Below are 14889 nucleotides of genomic sequence, written 5' to 3'. Positions count from 1 at the left end.
TCTCTCTCTATGACAGATAACAATATATCTGCGTAGAGCCCAGTCAAATAATAAGAGGAAGAAAGTTAGTTTTTTCATATGGGACTTAATATACTTGTGAAAAAAAAGGAAACGTATGAATCACACATTCATCGATGCGATTAGTCTACTGCGTTTCACTATACTGCTTTTATCAAGAATGTGATATCAAAAATTGTCTTTAACATAATAAGAAAAATAGAAGAGATTATATAAAAAGATAATTTTTACATACGTACATTTCCAAATGACCGCATTACCGAAAGTTCTCCTTTCGAAGACACCAATAGATTAACGTTATTATCACGTACGCTTGTCGCAAGAATGGGAATATGCGGATGACCTTCCAAGCAAATTACCTATAAATTCAATTTAAAAAAATCGTTATTTTTTCGTTCATACTATAAATAAGAAAAATTTATTTATATTAAACTTATGAAATAGAAAAACTTACGGATTCTCTATCGCCTGTTATACATTGTATGACAGATTCCGAATTTTTTTCCCAAATACATATATTTTCATTGGATCCAACTACAATATATTCACTTTTAGGTCCGAAAAAAATACCGTCACATACTGTAATCAATCAACAAAAAAAGATATGAGTAATTAATAAAATATTAGTAAATCGGGAATTATTTAAAGCATCGCTTCTCTCAACTGTACTAACAAAATTCTAAAAGAGGTATCCCTATAGAAAAATTTTTTAAAAGAAATCTCTTATTAACAATCACACACAAAAATTAATTAAAAAGTGTACCACCGAATCCTGTTTTTTTATATTACATCATAATTTTTTTCTCTTTAAACGCGCATAAAAAACATTTAAACATTAAAAAGATTTATAGTGATCGTGAATAAAAAATAATGTAATTGTAAAATAATGTAATTGCATTTTATGTATAACCTACTCGATGGTCTATACACATTCTGATTAATATGGGTGTAAAGTCCACGTGATGACATTATTAATTTATTAAATAAAAACAAGTCCTTGTCTTTATACGAAGCGAGAATTTCTGTTCCGTTATAGTTATACATAGCAGACGTTACAAATACATATTCATCATGGTCCTAAAATATTTATATCATATATGTAAAAAGAAACATATGTAATAATAAATTATATTATTCTCAATATAAACTTTTATAGTAATAGACTTAATACAAGATGACGTATTACATCATAAGGTTGTAGTTTATAAATCGGATTTGAAACTTTTCGTCGATCGTATGCCATAACACAATCAGACAGACCAGCAACGCAAAATTCATTACTATTTGAAGGATTAGAATCTATACTGTATAATGCTACACTTGATACATTTTCTTTTACCACAAGTAACCTATAAACAAAAAAAATGATATATGTTATAGAGGATTTATTATAAAAAAGTATTGTAATAAAGAAAAATAAGAAAAAAACAATTTTATCATAACTGAAACCTAAGATACATATATATTAATTGGGGCTACTAATTATAACTTAATCAGTTCAGCAGTTATTGAAATCCAATTATCTTGGATATCAATCACAATTGAAGTCTTGATATAAAAAATTAATACAGATATACGCTGTAAAATGTAAATATAAAGCACATAAAAATACACATAAATATATATTTGAACACATATCAATATATTATATACACATATAAATATATATTTGAACTTTTTAATTGCAATTACTCACTCTTTTAGTCTGCTTTCCCTGATATCTATGGATAACACTCTTGAGTCAATTCCAGCTGAAAGGATTATATGAGGTGTTTCAGGATGCACAGCCAATTTGTACGACTTTTCACCGAACATTACCAAATTCGTCGACATGTCGCTTTCAATATCCAATAAACGTATCCGACCATCTTCATCAGAAAAGGCCATAAAATTTTCCAACGGCAGCCATTTGGCCTAAACTCATATAATTATAAATTAGAAAAACTAATTAAGGCTACATTCCAACACGTCCTCCACGAAGAGAGATTTTACTGAACTATATATTTGCAGTTTATATTACGTATATTACATATATATTTCAAGTAAAATATCCTTCAGAGACAACATTTTAGAATGTATTCTTGAAAAATATTAATAAAAATGTTCTTTTATAATTACATCAAAATAATTATTATACAACATTCTAATCGCAAAATGCTATAGTTAATTATAAATACATACATGTAATATAGTCAGATTATCATTATTTGTAAAGGAGCAGCTTTTTTTTCCTACAGCCCAATCCCAAATAGAAATCTCATCACAACCGGCACACATTAATAAATTCCCTTTGTGATTGAAATTTAAAATATCTATTATTTTATTATCCTATAAATAATAATCAAATGTCAATGCATACCATTAAATAATGACACGAGAAAAGCTTAGTGATACTTTCAATACAATGTCTAAATCTAGGTAATTCAATGTATAATATTTAGAAGGTAAATAATTTACCGATACGCATGGATAAAGTTTATACATAAGTTGGAACCGCTCTACTGCATATAAAGAACTATAGAACCGTCTTTCGAATAATGGATTGCTACCTATTTGGCGATTTATCACTTCTGGTACAATATGCCAATTAGAAAATTTTTCCCTTAATTTTAAATAATCAGCTATTTTTTTATTGTTCTCATCTTCATCTTCATCTTCTTCTTGTTCATCCCATTTATCCTCGTTGCTAGCTTCCCGTTTATTCCAATTATCTGTGTTCGAAAATTCGAACTTTTACATCTTACCAAATAATGAAAATATTTGAAAAAATATAAAAATACCTTCATGTCTACATGGTTTAGATTGGTAATTATTGGCAGTTTCTGATCCTGCTCCTAAATTTGTATTTGATGATTTGTTCCTAGCTGACTCATTTATCAAATGATAATTTCGTTGCTCCGCTATTAATGTGTTTCTTTGAAACGTCACTGTATTGACATTTACATTTCCTTCATTGGTATTAAACACACTTTCATTTAATTTTTGTCGCTTACTCAAAATTTCATCCGAACTATCGTCCGATTTTTCTATTGATGTGTCGCTACTGATTTGTACTTGACATTTCGAAATACTTCTTTTGATTTTATTCTGTTTTGTGTGCAATATGCTTGCTTCGTTAGTACAAGAAAGAAATGAACTATTATCTTGTGAGGTAGTAGCTTGTGATAAATCGACCAAATTAAAACTGGTAGGATAGAATTTTTCTTTTAACATATAGTTAGTTTTGTCACAATTATTAGTTCCGATTATCATAATCTCTGCAGAAAGTTCTACCGATTTATTTGCTGGCTCATTTTGAACAATTTCGCAAGCGATATTGTTATCAAATTCGACTATATGAGTTTTGTTTAAAATGACATTGCTCCCCGATGAAACGTCATAATTATTTACATTTTTCGAGATATGTGAATGTGTTAATAAACTTAACTGCACCGTCCTAAATTCCTCGCTATCAGAATTTCTTGTATTAGGAAATGTTTTTTCGGAATAATGACTGGTATCATCTGGTACTTCATTTTTAAAATTCATTTTATTCTAAAGTTCTTTTTATTTATCCAAATTGTCAGTAATTATTCCTTCAAAATACACAATTTGCATCGAAACTAAACTTAAAAAAAAAACAATTAATTTACAATAAATAATAAACTTTTACTACAAATTATATTATAAATACATAAATTAAAGTAATAATGAAAAACATGCATTTGAGTAAATTATTAAAAATCTAGAAAAATAATTCTTGATAATCTAAAATCAATTTCCATACCTTTTGTTCTTGATTAGAAATATATTAATAATGAAAGATACATTCTTAGCATATTTTTTTCATTTACTAATAATTATACAAATTAGTGCAAATTAGTTAAAAATACAAAACTAATTTATTTCTCAACAAACTGAGATCTTTTATTGAAAAGCTTTATTTCGCTAATTTGACATTTCTGAAAGACAACAAAACATTCTTATTATCATAATTTTACAAAATCAAAACTAAATTTAACATAAACTATTTATTCATTCGAGACTCTTCCTTGCGAATTTCTACATCGTCTTTGATGATTCAAGAAAATAAAACATTTTTATTATTATAACTACAAAAACAATAATAGAAATACAATTAATGTGAAGCAATAAATGCTTCGAAGCATTCTTCGACTAGAGAGTTAGCAAAATTTGAATGAAGATGAAATGTAGAGAAGAGTATATCCGGAAGATTTTCGTTCAACAAAACACTCACCTCAGGACTTTCCTGTATAACCGTACTCCATTTTTACAAAATTCAAAATTTCTCTGTCGCGTCAGCTTCAATATAGGAATTTAGTAAAAGAAATGATGATAGCAAAAATAACTGTGTTTAGCGAAACGTTTAATTTACAAGTTACAAATTTTATTCGCGCTGATTGGATCTTACTTTTAGATCTACAAGAATGTTTCGTCAGAGGTCATTCTTTTTCTTCTTTTTCCTTCAATTCGCGCTGGTCTTCGCCATTGGAGTAAAAAAAATGGCGGGAAAACAAAGTATGCGACAGATCTATAAATTTTTATACTCTACAAGTCCAATAATTTATAATAAATGTTTTAAGTCTTAAGAACTGACCAATTACAATCGAATGCGAGAAGAATAATTATGATTTGTCCATTTCTTATAGCTTAATGTGAAAAAGACCTATTGTAGAGCTGTAACTATGCACTCTAACAAAGCTGTCAAATTGCAGATGGAACAATGTAACAACTTAATTACTAATCGAAAATTTGTTATTTTAGCAAAGAAACATATACAAAAAATTAGGAAAGTACTATAGCATACATAACGTTTCTTTTAAAAAATTGAAATCTGTTATATCTTTAAAAGTTCGAGTAAAAATCACAAAGTGCATAAATATTTACTATCCAGCAAATGAGAATGGATTAAAATTTGAATTAAAATTTTTTTTATCCAAATGCGTATTTTAAATAGCGAATACTTTTTTGGATTCAATTGGATTCAATTATTTAATCAATACAATTGGATAGAAAAACTGCATTTCCTATTCAAAATTTTGAATTAAACAGTATTCACAATGCACAGAAAAAGGTTATATTATTTTTAGATTGAAAGGCATAAAAATATGCCTTATGCAATTTCTATAAATGAATAAAGATACCTTCAGGATTGAAAAATATTCATTTAAACATTCGTAAATATAAATATTTCTAACAATCCATCTCAACTCATATCAATCCATTCTCATTTGAGTACATTTCATTACATAATGTTATACAGTAAAATTTATTAATTGAGACAATTAATATAAAAACATGCAATAAGTTCTATACGACTTACATTATTAATTAAATATTAAAAAACGAAAAATGAATCATAAGAGTAAAGCACGGTAACTAATGCACGAATATATATATTATTAAATGATTTATGTTTGTATTTGTAATTAATTAATTGGTTGCAATTTTGATTGTGCATCAATTATCATTCTGCATTTAAATTTGCCATTTTTCCTTTTTAATAAAAAAAAATACGTTTCGTACGTTACACATGTAACTCTCATTGCAATATTAAATCGAATTATTTTAAACAACAATTTTAAGATAAAAAACATATTCTATTCAACGTCGCCACTATCGGGTAGATTATCCTCGACGGAGTTGTTCGACCCAAAGTTACTACCATTATCACTGACATGAATGTAATTGGTATCATCTTGGCCTTCACTTGAATTTGAATAGTAATATAGTGGATAAAAATCCGCAAAAAAATGCTAGAAAAAACATGACAGTGTGTATAATCAATTTTATCTCTCTCTTTCTCTCTCTCTCTCTCTCTCACACTCTCTCTGCCATATAATGTCTGCGTATCCTTTAAACGAAAATGGATTAAAATGAAATGAAATCAGATTTTCAAATTGATTCAGAAATGTTAAAATAAATGCTTTTCAATCCTGAATGCATTGTTATTCATTTATAAGAATTGCATGGAGCATATCTCTATGCTTTTCAATCTATAAATAATATTAGCTTATCAGTGAATATTATTTAATCCAGATTTTTGAATAGAAAATGCAATTTTTCTATCCAATTGCATTTTTCTTTTCAATTAAATCTAATTAAATCCATTTAAATTCAATTAAACCCATAAATAATATTCGTTATTTAAAATGCATTTAGATAGAAAATAATTTGAATCTATTTTATTCCATTTTCGTATATTGGGTAGAGTCAAATAATTAGTAGATGAAAATGTTATTTTCCTCCCCTCGCGTGAGACTTCCCATACTTCTGAATAAAAGGAAAAGAATGAATCACATATTCATCAATGGGATTAGTCTACTGCATACTATTGCTTTTATTAAGAATGAGTGAAGTGATTGCAAAAATTATCCCTAAGATAACAAGAAAAATAAAAAAAACTATATATAACAGATAATAATATTTATATACATACCTTCCCATCTGATCCCATTACCGAAAGTTTTCCTTTCGAAGATACCCACAGTTTAACGTTATCATCATATCCGCATGTCGCAAGAATGGGAATATGCGGATGACTCTCCAAGCAAGTTACCTATAAATTAAATTTTAAATAGTAGCTATTTTCTCGTTTATATTACAAATAAAAAAAATTTATTTATAATAAATTTATCGAAAAACTTACATGGTGAAAATCTGCTGCCATATATTCTATGACAGATTCCAAATTTTTTTCCCAAATAGATATATTCTGATAGGTTCCAGCTACAATATATTCACTTTTAGGTCCGAAAAAAATACCGTCAAATACTGTAATCAACCAACAAAAGGCAAGCGTAACTAATTAAATATTAGTGAATCGGGAATTATTTAAAGCATTGTTTCTCTCATCTATACTAACAAATTCTAAAAGGAACTTTTTTATTAACAACACGCACACGAAAATTAATTTAAAAATATATTACCAAACTCTGTTTTGTTATATTATACCATAGTTTTTCCCTCTTTAAACCCGGATATAAAAAAACGTTTAAAAATTAATAACATTTATTGGGATCGTAAATAAAAAAATTATGTAATTGTAAAATAATGTAATTATATTTTATGTATAACCTACTCTACACACCATTCTGATACATATGACCGTAATCTCCACGTAATGACGTTATTAATTTATTAAACAGAAATAAACCCTTGCTATTATAGGAAGCCAGAATTTCTGTTCCGTTATAGTTATACGTAGCAGTCGTTACAAGTTCATCATTTTCCTAAAACATTTATATTATATATTTAAGTAAATAAACATATGTAATTACAAATAATACGTAATATATTGTAATATATTATAATATATTGTAATAACAAATAATATGTAATATATAGTGTAATATAGTGCTTTTATTATAAACTTTTATAGTAATAGACTTAATACAAAACGACGTACTACATCATAAGGCCACAGTTTGTAAAGCGGTTCTGAAACTTTTCGCCGATCGTATGCCATAACACAGTAAGACTGACCAGCAACGCAAAATTCATTACTATTTGAAGGATTAGAATCTATACTGTGTAATAGTACATTTAATGAATTTTCCTTTACTTCAAGTAACCTATAAACGAAAATAATTATATAAGTTATAAAGAATTTAAAATAAAACAGTATTATAAAAATTAAAAAAAAAACACTTTTATCATATAACTGAAATCCAAGATACATATATATTAATTGAGCCTCCTAATTATAACAAGATCAGTTCAGCAGTTATGAAAATCTAATAATCTTAAGTATCAATCACAATTGAAATCTTGATAAAAAAATTAATAGGGTAGGTATACGCTGTAAGATGTAAACATAAAACACACTTAAAAAAATATAAATTTATATTTGAACTTTTTAATTGCGATTACTCACTCTTTTGGTTTGCTTTCCCGGATATCTATTGATAACACTTTTGATCCAGCTGAAAGAATTACATGAGGTGTTTCAGGATGCACAGCCAATTTGTGAAACCCTTCATTCTGCATCAACAATTTCGTCGACATGTCGCTTTCAATATCTAACAAACGTATTCGATTATCTGTACTAGAAAGAGCCACATAATTGTCCAATGGCAGCCACTTGGCCTAGACGTATACAATTATAAATTAGGAAAACTGATTAAGGCTACATTCTAAAACATCCTTCACCGAGAAAGATTTACTTATATATTGACTATATATTTGCAGCATATATTACGTATATTACATGTATATTTCGAGTAAAATATTCCTTAGAGAAAACATTTTGGAATATATTCTTGAAAAAGATTTTTCCTTGAAAAAAACTCTTTTTTGGATTAAATTGAATTCAATTAAATTCAATTAATTTCAGTTGGATACAATAGGATTAAAAAATTGCATTTCTTATTCAAAAATTTGCATTAAACAGTATTCACAAAGTACAGAAAAGCTATTATTATTTTTGAATTGAATGGCATAGAGATTATGCTCCATGCAATTCCTATATATGAATAAAAATGCATTCAGTATTGTAAAGCATTCATTTTAACATTCGAGAATGAATATTTCTGAAAATCTGAATTTATTTCTATCCATTCTTGTTTGCTAAATAATTACATCAAAGTAACTACTATACAACATTCTAATTGCAATGCTATATTTAATTAAAAATACATACATCTATAAAGAAGATGTCATCATTATTTGTAAAAGAAAAGCTTTTTTTCCCTACAGCCCAATCCCAAATGAAAATCTCATTATTAACGGCACACATTAATAAATTTCCTTTGTGATTGAAATTTAAGATATTTATGTTATTATCATCCTATAAATAATAATCAATTGTAAATGCATATCAATATATAATGATACAAGAATTGCTTAATGATACTTTCAATACAATGTATAAATCTAGCGTAATTCAATGTATATTTAAAAGGTGAATAATTTACCGAAACGCGTAAATAAAGTTTATACATAAGTTGGAACTGCTCTATTGCATACGAAGAACTATAAAATCGTCTTTCGAATAATGGATTGCTACCTATTTGGCGATTTATCACTTCTGGTACAATATGCCAATTAGAAAATTTTTCCCTTAATTTTAAATAATCAGCTATTTTTTTATTGTTCTCATCTTCATCTTCATCTTCTTCTTGTTCATCCCATTCATCCTCGTTACTAGCTTCCCGTTTATTCAAATTATCTGTTCAAAATTCAAACTTTTACATCTTACAGAAACCAAATGATGCAAATATTTAAAAAAGTATAAAAGTAACTTTATGTTTACATGGATTAGATTGGTAATTATTAGCAGTTTCTGAATTTTTTTCTAAATTTGAATTCGATGATTCGTTCTTAACTAACGCATTTATCAAACGATAATTTTCCTGTTCTAATAATTTGTTGGTTTGAAACGTCACTGTATTGTCATTTCCTTCACTGGTATTCCATACACTTTCATTTAATTTTTGTCGTTTACACAAAACTTCTGAACAATCGTCCGATTTTTCTATTAATGCGTCGCTATTGGTTTGTACTTGACATTTCGAGATACTTCTTTTGATTTCATTTTGATCTGTGTGCAATATATTTGCTTCGTTAGTATAAGAAAGAACTGAACTATTATCTTCCGAGGTAGTAGCTTGTGATAAATCGATCAAATTTCGACTGGTATTATCCGGTACTTTATTTTCAAAGTTCATTTTATAAAAAAATTTTTTTTATTTATCCAGACTGTTTATTTCATCAAAATACACAATTTGCATCGAAAACTTAACTATGGTTCTAAAAATATATTAATTCCCAATAATTAATAAACTTTTATTACATTACACATTACATATACATAAATTATATAACAGCGGTGTAAATTATAGTACATAAATTATAGTTTTAATAAAACACATACGCATATATTTGAGTAAATTAAAAAAAATTTAGAAAAATGATTTTTGATTATTTAAAATGAATATTCATACCTTTTGTTCTTGATTAAGAATATATCAATAATGCAAGAAATTTCTTTGACACAGTTTTCTCGTAATTTTCTTATAATTATATAAATTAGTTCAAATAAGATATTTGAAATAACAAAACTAATTTATTTCAATAAACTTAACAAATCGAGAATCTTTTATTGACAAGCTTTATTTCGCTAATTTCACATTTCTGAAAAACAACGAAACATTCTCTTTATCATAACTTTTCAATGTCAAAACTAAATTTAACGTAAACTATTTATTTCCTCGAGATCATTTCTTGTGAATTTTTACATCGTCTTTGATCTCTTTCAAGGAGATAAAACATTTTTATTATTATATTCTCAAAAAACAAAACTAAAAATACAATTAATGTCAAGCTATAAATATGTGTAGCATTCTTCGATTAGACAGTTAGCAAAATTTGAATGAAGATGGAATGTAGGGGGAAAATATATTCGGAGTGTTTTCATTGGCAGAACACTCAGCTTGGGACTTTTCTTGCATAGCCGTACCCCATTTTTACAAAAAGAAATTTTTAAAAATTCAGAATTTTTCTGTTGTGTCAGATTCATTACAGGAATTTAATAAAAGAAATGATGATAGTCAAAAATATATGTGTTCAGCGAGACATTTAATTTTCAAGTTACAAATTTTATTCGCTAATTGAATCTTATGCTTAGATCTACAATAGTGTTTCGTCGAAGATTCTTCTTTTTCTTCTTTTTCCGTTGATTGACGCTTGTTTCCGCCGTTGGAATAAAAAAATGGCGCGGAAACAAAGTATGCGACAAATCTATAAATTTTTATAGTCTACAAATTCAATAACTTACAATAATTTCTTTGAGTCTTAAGAAACTGACAAATTACAATCGAATGCAAGAATAACAATTATGATTTGTCCATTTCTTAGAACTTAATGTTTAAAAATTTATTGTAGGTCCGAGCTTTAATTTTACACACTAACAAAACTGTCAAATAGTAGACGGAACAATGTATCAACTTAATTGCTAATTGATAATTTGATATTTTTGCAAAGAAACATATATGAAAAATTAAGGAAATATTATAGTACATGTAATGTTTCCTTTCCAAGAATTAAAATCTGTTATATCTTAAAACGTTCAAGTAAAAATCGCAAAGTGCACAAATATTTACTTCTCAGCAAACGAGAATAAATTAAAAGGGATTAAAATTTTTTTTTAAACTTGAAATTTTTTTTATCCGAATGCTATTTTAAATACAAATACTTTATTGAATTTAATTGGATTCAATTGGATTCAATTAGATTCAATTATCATATACAATTGGATAGAAAAACTGCATTTTCTATTCAAAATTTTGAATTAATCAGTGTTCACAATGCACAGAAAAAGATAATATTATTTTTAGATTGAAAGGCATAAAGATATGCCCCTTCAATTCCTACAAATGAATAAAGATGCTTTCAGGATTTAAAAATATTCATTTAAACATTCGTAAATCAATATTTCTAACAATCTGAATCCATCTCAATTCATATCAATCCATTCTCGTTTGAGTACATTTCATTACATAATGTTATACAGTAAAATTTATTAATTGAACCAATTAATATAAAAACATGCAATAATTATATATGACTTACAATATTAATTAAATATTAAAAAACGAAAAATAAATTATAAGAGTAAAGCACGGTAACTAATGCGCGAATATATCCATTATTAAATGATTTATGTTTATATTTGTAATTAATTAATTGGTTGCAATTTTGATTGTGCATCAATTATCATTCTGCATTTACATTTGCCATTTTCCCTTTTTAATAAAAAAATACTTTTCGTACGTTACACATGTAACTCTTATAGCAATATTAAATCGCATTATCTTAAACAACAATTTTAAGATAAAAAACATATTCTATTCAACGTCGCCACTATCGGGTAGATTATCTTCGACGGAGTTGTTGGACCCGGAGTTACTACCATTATCACTGACATGAATGTCATTAGTATCTTCTTGGCCTTCACTTGAAGTTGAATAGTAATGTGGTAGATCCGCATAAAAATGCTAGAAAAAACATGACAGAGTGTATAATCAATTTTATCTCTCTTTCTCTCTCTCTCTCTCTCTCTCTCTCTCTCTCTCTCTCTCTCTCTCATTCTCTCTGACAGATAATGTCTGCGTATCCAGCAAACGAAAATGGATTAAAATGAAATGAATTCAGATTTTCAAATATATTAATTCACGAATGTTAAAATAAATGCTTTTTAATCCTGAATGCATTGTTATTCATTTATAAGAATTGTATGGAGCATATCTCTATGCTTTTCAATCTATAAATAATATTAGCTTATCAGTGAATACTATTTAATTCAAATTTTTGAATAGAAAATGCAGTTTTTCTATTCAATTGCTTTTTTCTATCCAATTAAGTCTAATTAAATCCATTTAAATCCAATTAAATCCATAAATGATATTTGTTATTTAAAATACGCATTTAGGTAGAAAATAATTTGAATCTATTTTATTCCATTTTCGTATTTTGGGTAGAGTCAAATAATTAGAGGATGAAAATGTTATTTTTTTCTCCTCGCGTGAGACTTGACATACTTGTGAATAAAAGGAAACGAATGAATCACACATTCATCAATGGGATTAGTCTACTGCGTACCACTGCTTTTATTAACAATGTGATTGCAAAAATTGTTTCTAAGATAACAAGAAAAATAAAAAAAACTGTGTAACAGAAAATAATATTTATATACGTACCTTCCCAACTGACCCCATTACTGAAAGTTCTCCTTTCGAAGACACCCACAGTTTAACGTTGTCATCAAATCCGCTTGTCGCAAGAATGGGAATATGCGGATGACTCTCCAAGCAAGTTACCTATAAATTAAATTTTAAATAGTCGCTATTTTCTCATTTATACTACAAATAAGAAAAATATATTTAAATTAAATTTATGAAATAGTAAAGCTTACGGATCTTCTATCTCCTCTTATATATTGTATGACAGATTCTGAATTTTTTTTCCAAATAGATATATTATGATAGGATCTAGCTACAATATATTCACTTTTAGGTCCGAAAAAAATACCGTCAAATACTGTAATCAACCAACAAAAGGCATGAGTAATTAATTAAATATTAGTAAATCAGGAATTATTTAAAGCATCGCTTCTCTCAATTATACTAACAAATTCTAAAAGTGACTTTTTTATTAACAACACGCACACGAAAATTAATTTAAAAATGTATTACCAAACCCTGTTCTGTTATATTATATCATAGTTTTTCTCTCTTTAAACTCGCATATAAGAAAACGTTAAAAAATTAATAACATTTATTGGGATCTTAAATAAAAAATAATGTAATTGTAAAATAATGTAATTGCATTTTATGTATAACCTACTCTACACACCATTCTGATACATATGGCCGTAATCTCCATGTAATGGCGTTATTAATTTATCAAACAGGAATAAACCCTTGCTGTTATAGGAAGCGAGAATTTCTGTTCCGTTATAGTTATACGTAGCAGACGTTACAAATTCATCATTGTCCTAAAACATTAATAGTATATATTTAAGTAAATAAACATATGTAATAACAAATAATACGTAATATATTGTAATATATTGTAATATAATTTAATAATAAATAATATGTAATATATAATGTAATATATTGCTTTTATTATAAACTTTTATAGTAATAGACTTAATACAAAACGACGTACTACATCATAAGGCCATAGTTTATAAAGCGGTTCTGAAACTTTTCGCCGATCGTATGCCATAACACAATAAGAATGACCAGCAACGCAAAATTCATTACTATTTGAAGGATTAGAATCTATACTGCTTAATAGTACATTTAATGAATTTTCCTTTACTTCAAGTAACCTATGAACGAAAAAATTATATAAATTATAAAGAATTTATTATAAAAAGTATTATAAGAAAAATTAAAAAGAAACACTTTTATCCTATAACTGAAATCCAAGATACATATACGAGTATATTAATTAAGTCTACTAATTATAACATGATCGGTTCAGCAGAGCTATTAAAATGTAATAATCTTAGGTATCAATCACAATTAAAATCTTAACAAACAAATTAATACAGTAGATATACGCTATAAGATGTAAACATAAAACACACTTAAAAAAATATAAATTTATATTTGAACTTTTTAATTGCGATTACTCACTCTTTTGGTTTGCTTTCGCGGATATCTATGGATAACACTTTTGAGTTTGTCCCAGTTGAAAGAATTACATGAGGTGTTTCAGGATGTACAGCCAATTTGTAAAATCTTTCATTCTGCATCAACAATTTCGTCGACATGTCGCTTTCAATATCTAACAAACATATTCCATTATCTGTACTAGAAAAAGCCACGTAATTGTCCAACGGCAGCCACTTGGCCTAAACGCATACAATTATAAATTAGAAAAACTTTTTAAGGCTACATTCTAAAACATCCTTCATCGAGAAAGATTTTACTTATATATTGACTATATATTTGCAACATATATTACGTATATTACATGTGTATTTCGAGTAAAATATTCCTTAGAGAAAACATTTTGAAGTGTATCCTTGAAAAAGATTTTTCCTCGAAAAAAACTTTTTTTGGATTTAATTGAATTCTATTAAATTCAATTATTTTCAGTTGGATACAATTGGATTTAAACATTGCATTTCTTACTCAAAAATTTGCATTAAACAGTATTCACAAAGTACAGAAAAAGCTAATATTATTTTTTACTTGAATGGCATAGAGATAGGCTCCATGCAATTTCTTTAAATGAATAAAAATGCATTCAGTATTGCAAAGCATTCATTTTAACATTCGTGAATGAATATTTCTGAAAATCTGAATTCTTTTCTATCCATTCTTGTTTGCTGAATAATTACATCAAAATAACTAT

General features: G+C 26.9%; 3 protein-coding genes across 3 annotated transcripts in view; all 3 read right to left on the bottom strand.

The window, feature by feature from the left end:
• LOC108756114 (DDB1- and CUL4-associated factor 8-like) overlaps positions 1-3546 on the bottom strand; it is a 3926-nt gene extending 380 nt beyond the window's left edge. The window contains exons 1-8 of the mRNA XM_018499695.1: positions 2799-3546; positions 2476-2729; positions 2200-2346; positions 1715-1932; positions 1205-1367; positions 933-1095; positions 473-597; positions 258-377 (exon numbers count right to left, since the gene is read on the bottom strand). Coding sequence (XP_018355197.1) covers positions 258-377; positions 473-597; positions 933-1095; positions 1205-1367; positions 1715-1932; positions 2200-2346; positions 2476-2729; positions 2799-3546 — 1938 coding nt within the window. The remainder of the gene's footprint in view (positions 1-257; positions 378-472; positions 598-932; positions 1096-1204; positions 1368-1714; positions 1933-2199; positions 2347-2475; positions 2730-2798) is intronic.
• Positions 3547-5618: 2072 nt separating this feature from the next.
• On the bottom strand, positions 5619-9686 carry LOC108756095 (DDB1- and CUL4-associated factor 8-like). The gene is given in 9 exon segments (XM_018499673.1): positions 5619-5774; positions 6458-6577; positions 6668-6822; positions 7109-7250; positions 7415-7592; positions 7895-8106; positions 8660-8806; positions 8934-9203; positions 9261-9686. Coding segments are annotated over 9 exon segments (1806 nt in total).
• Positions 9687-11864: 2178 nt separating this feature from the next.
• Positions 11865-14889, bottom strand: part of LOC108756094 (DDB1- and CUL4-associated factor 8-like) — a 3995-nt gene continuing 970 nt past the window's right edge. Inside the window, exons 3-8 of the mRNA XM_018499672.1 lie at positions 14166-14383; positions 13678-13855; positions 13372-13513; positions 12932-13056; positions 12717-12836; positions 11865-12014 (exon numbers count right to left, since the gene is read on the bottom strand). Of these exons, the coding sequence (XP_018355174.1) occupies positions 11865-12014; positions 12717-12836; positions 12932-13056; positions 13372-13513; positions 13678-13855; positions 14166-14383 (933 nt within the window). The remainder of the gene's footprint in view (positions 12015-12716; positions 12837-12931; positions 13057-13371; positions 13514-13677; positions 13856-14165; positions 14384-14889) is intronic.

This window comes from Trachymyrmex septentrionalis, unplaced genomic scaffold (genome assembly GCF_001594115.1).
Source record: "Trachymyrmex septentrionalis isolate Tsep2-gDNA-1 unplaced genomic scaffold, Tsep1.0 scaffold95, whole genome shotgun sequence".
In the NCBI taxonomy this organism is placed as follows: Eukaryota; Metazoa; Arthropoda; class Insecta; order Hymenoptera; family Formicidae; genus Trachymyrmex; species Trachymyrmex septentrionalis.
Note: the sequence above shows the minus strand (reverse complement) of the source record. Positions and strands in the feature narration are given on the sequence as shown.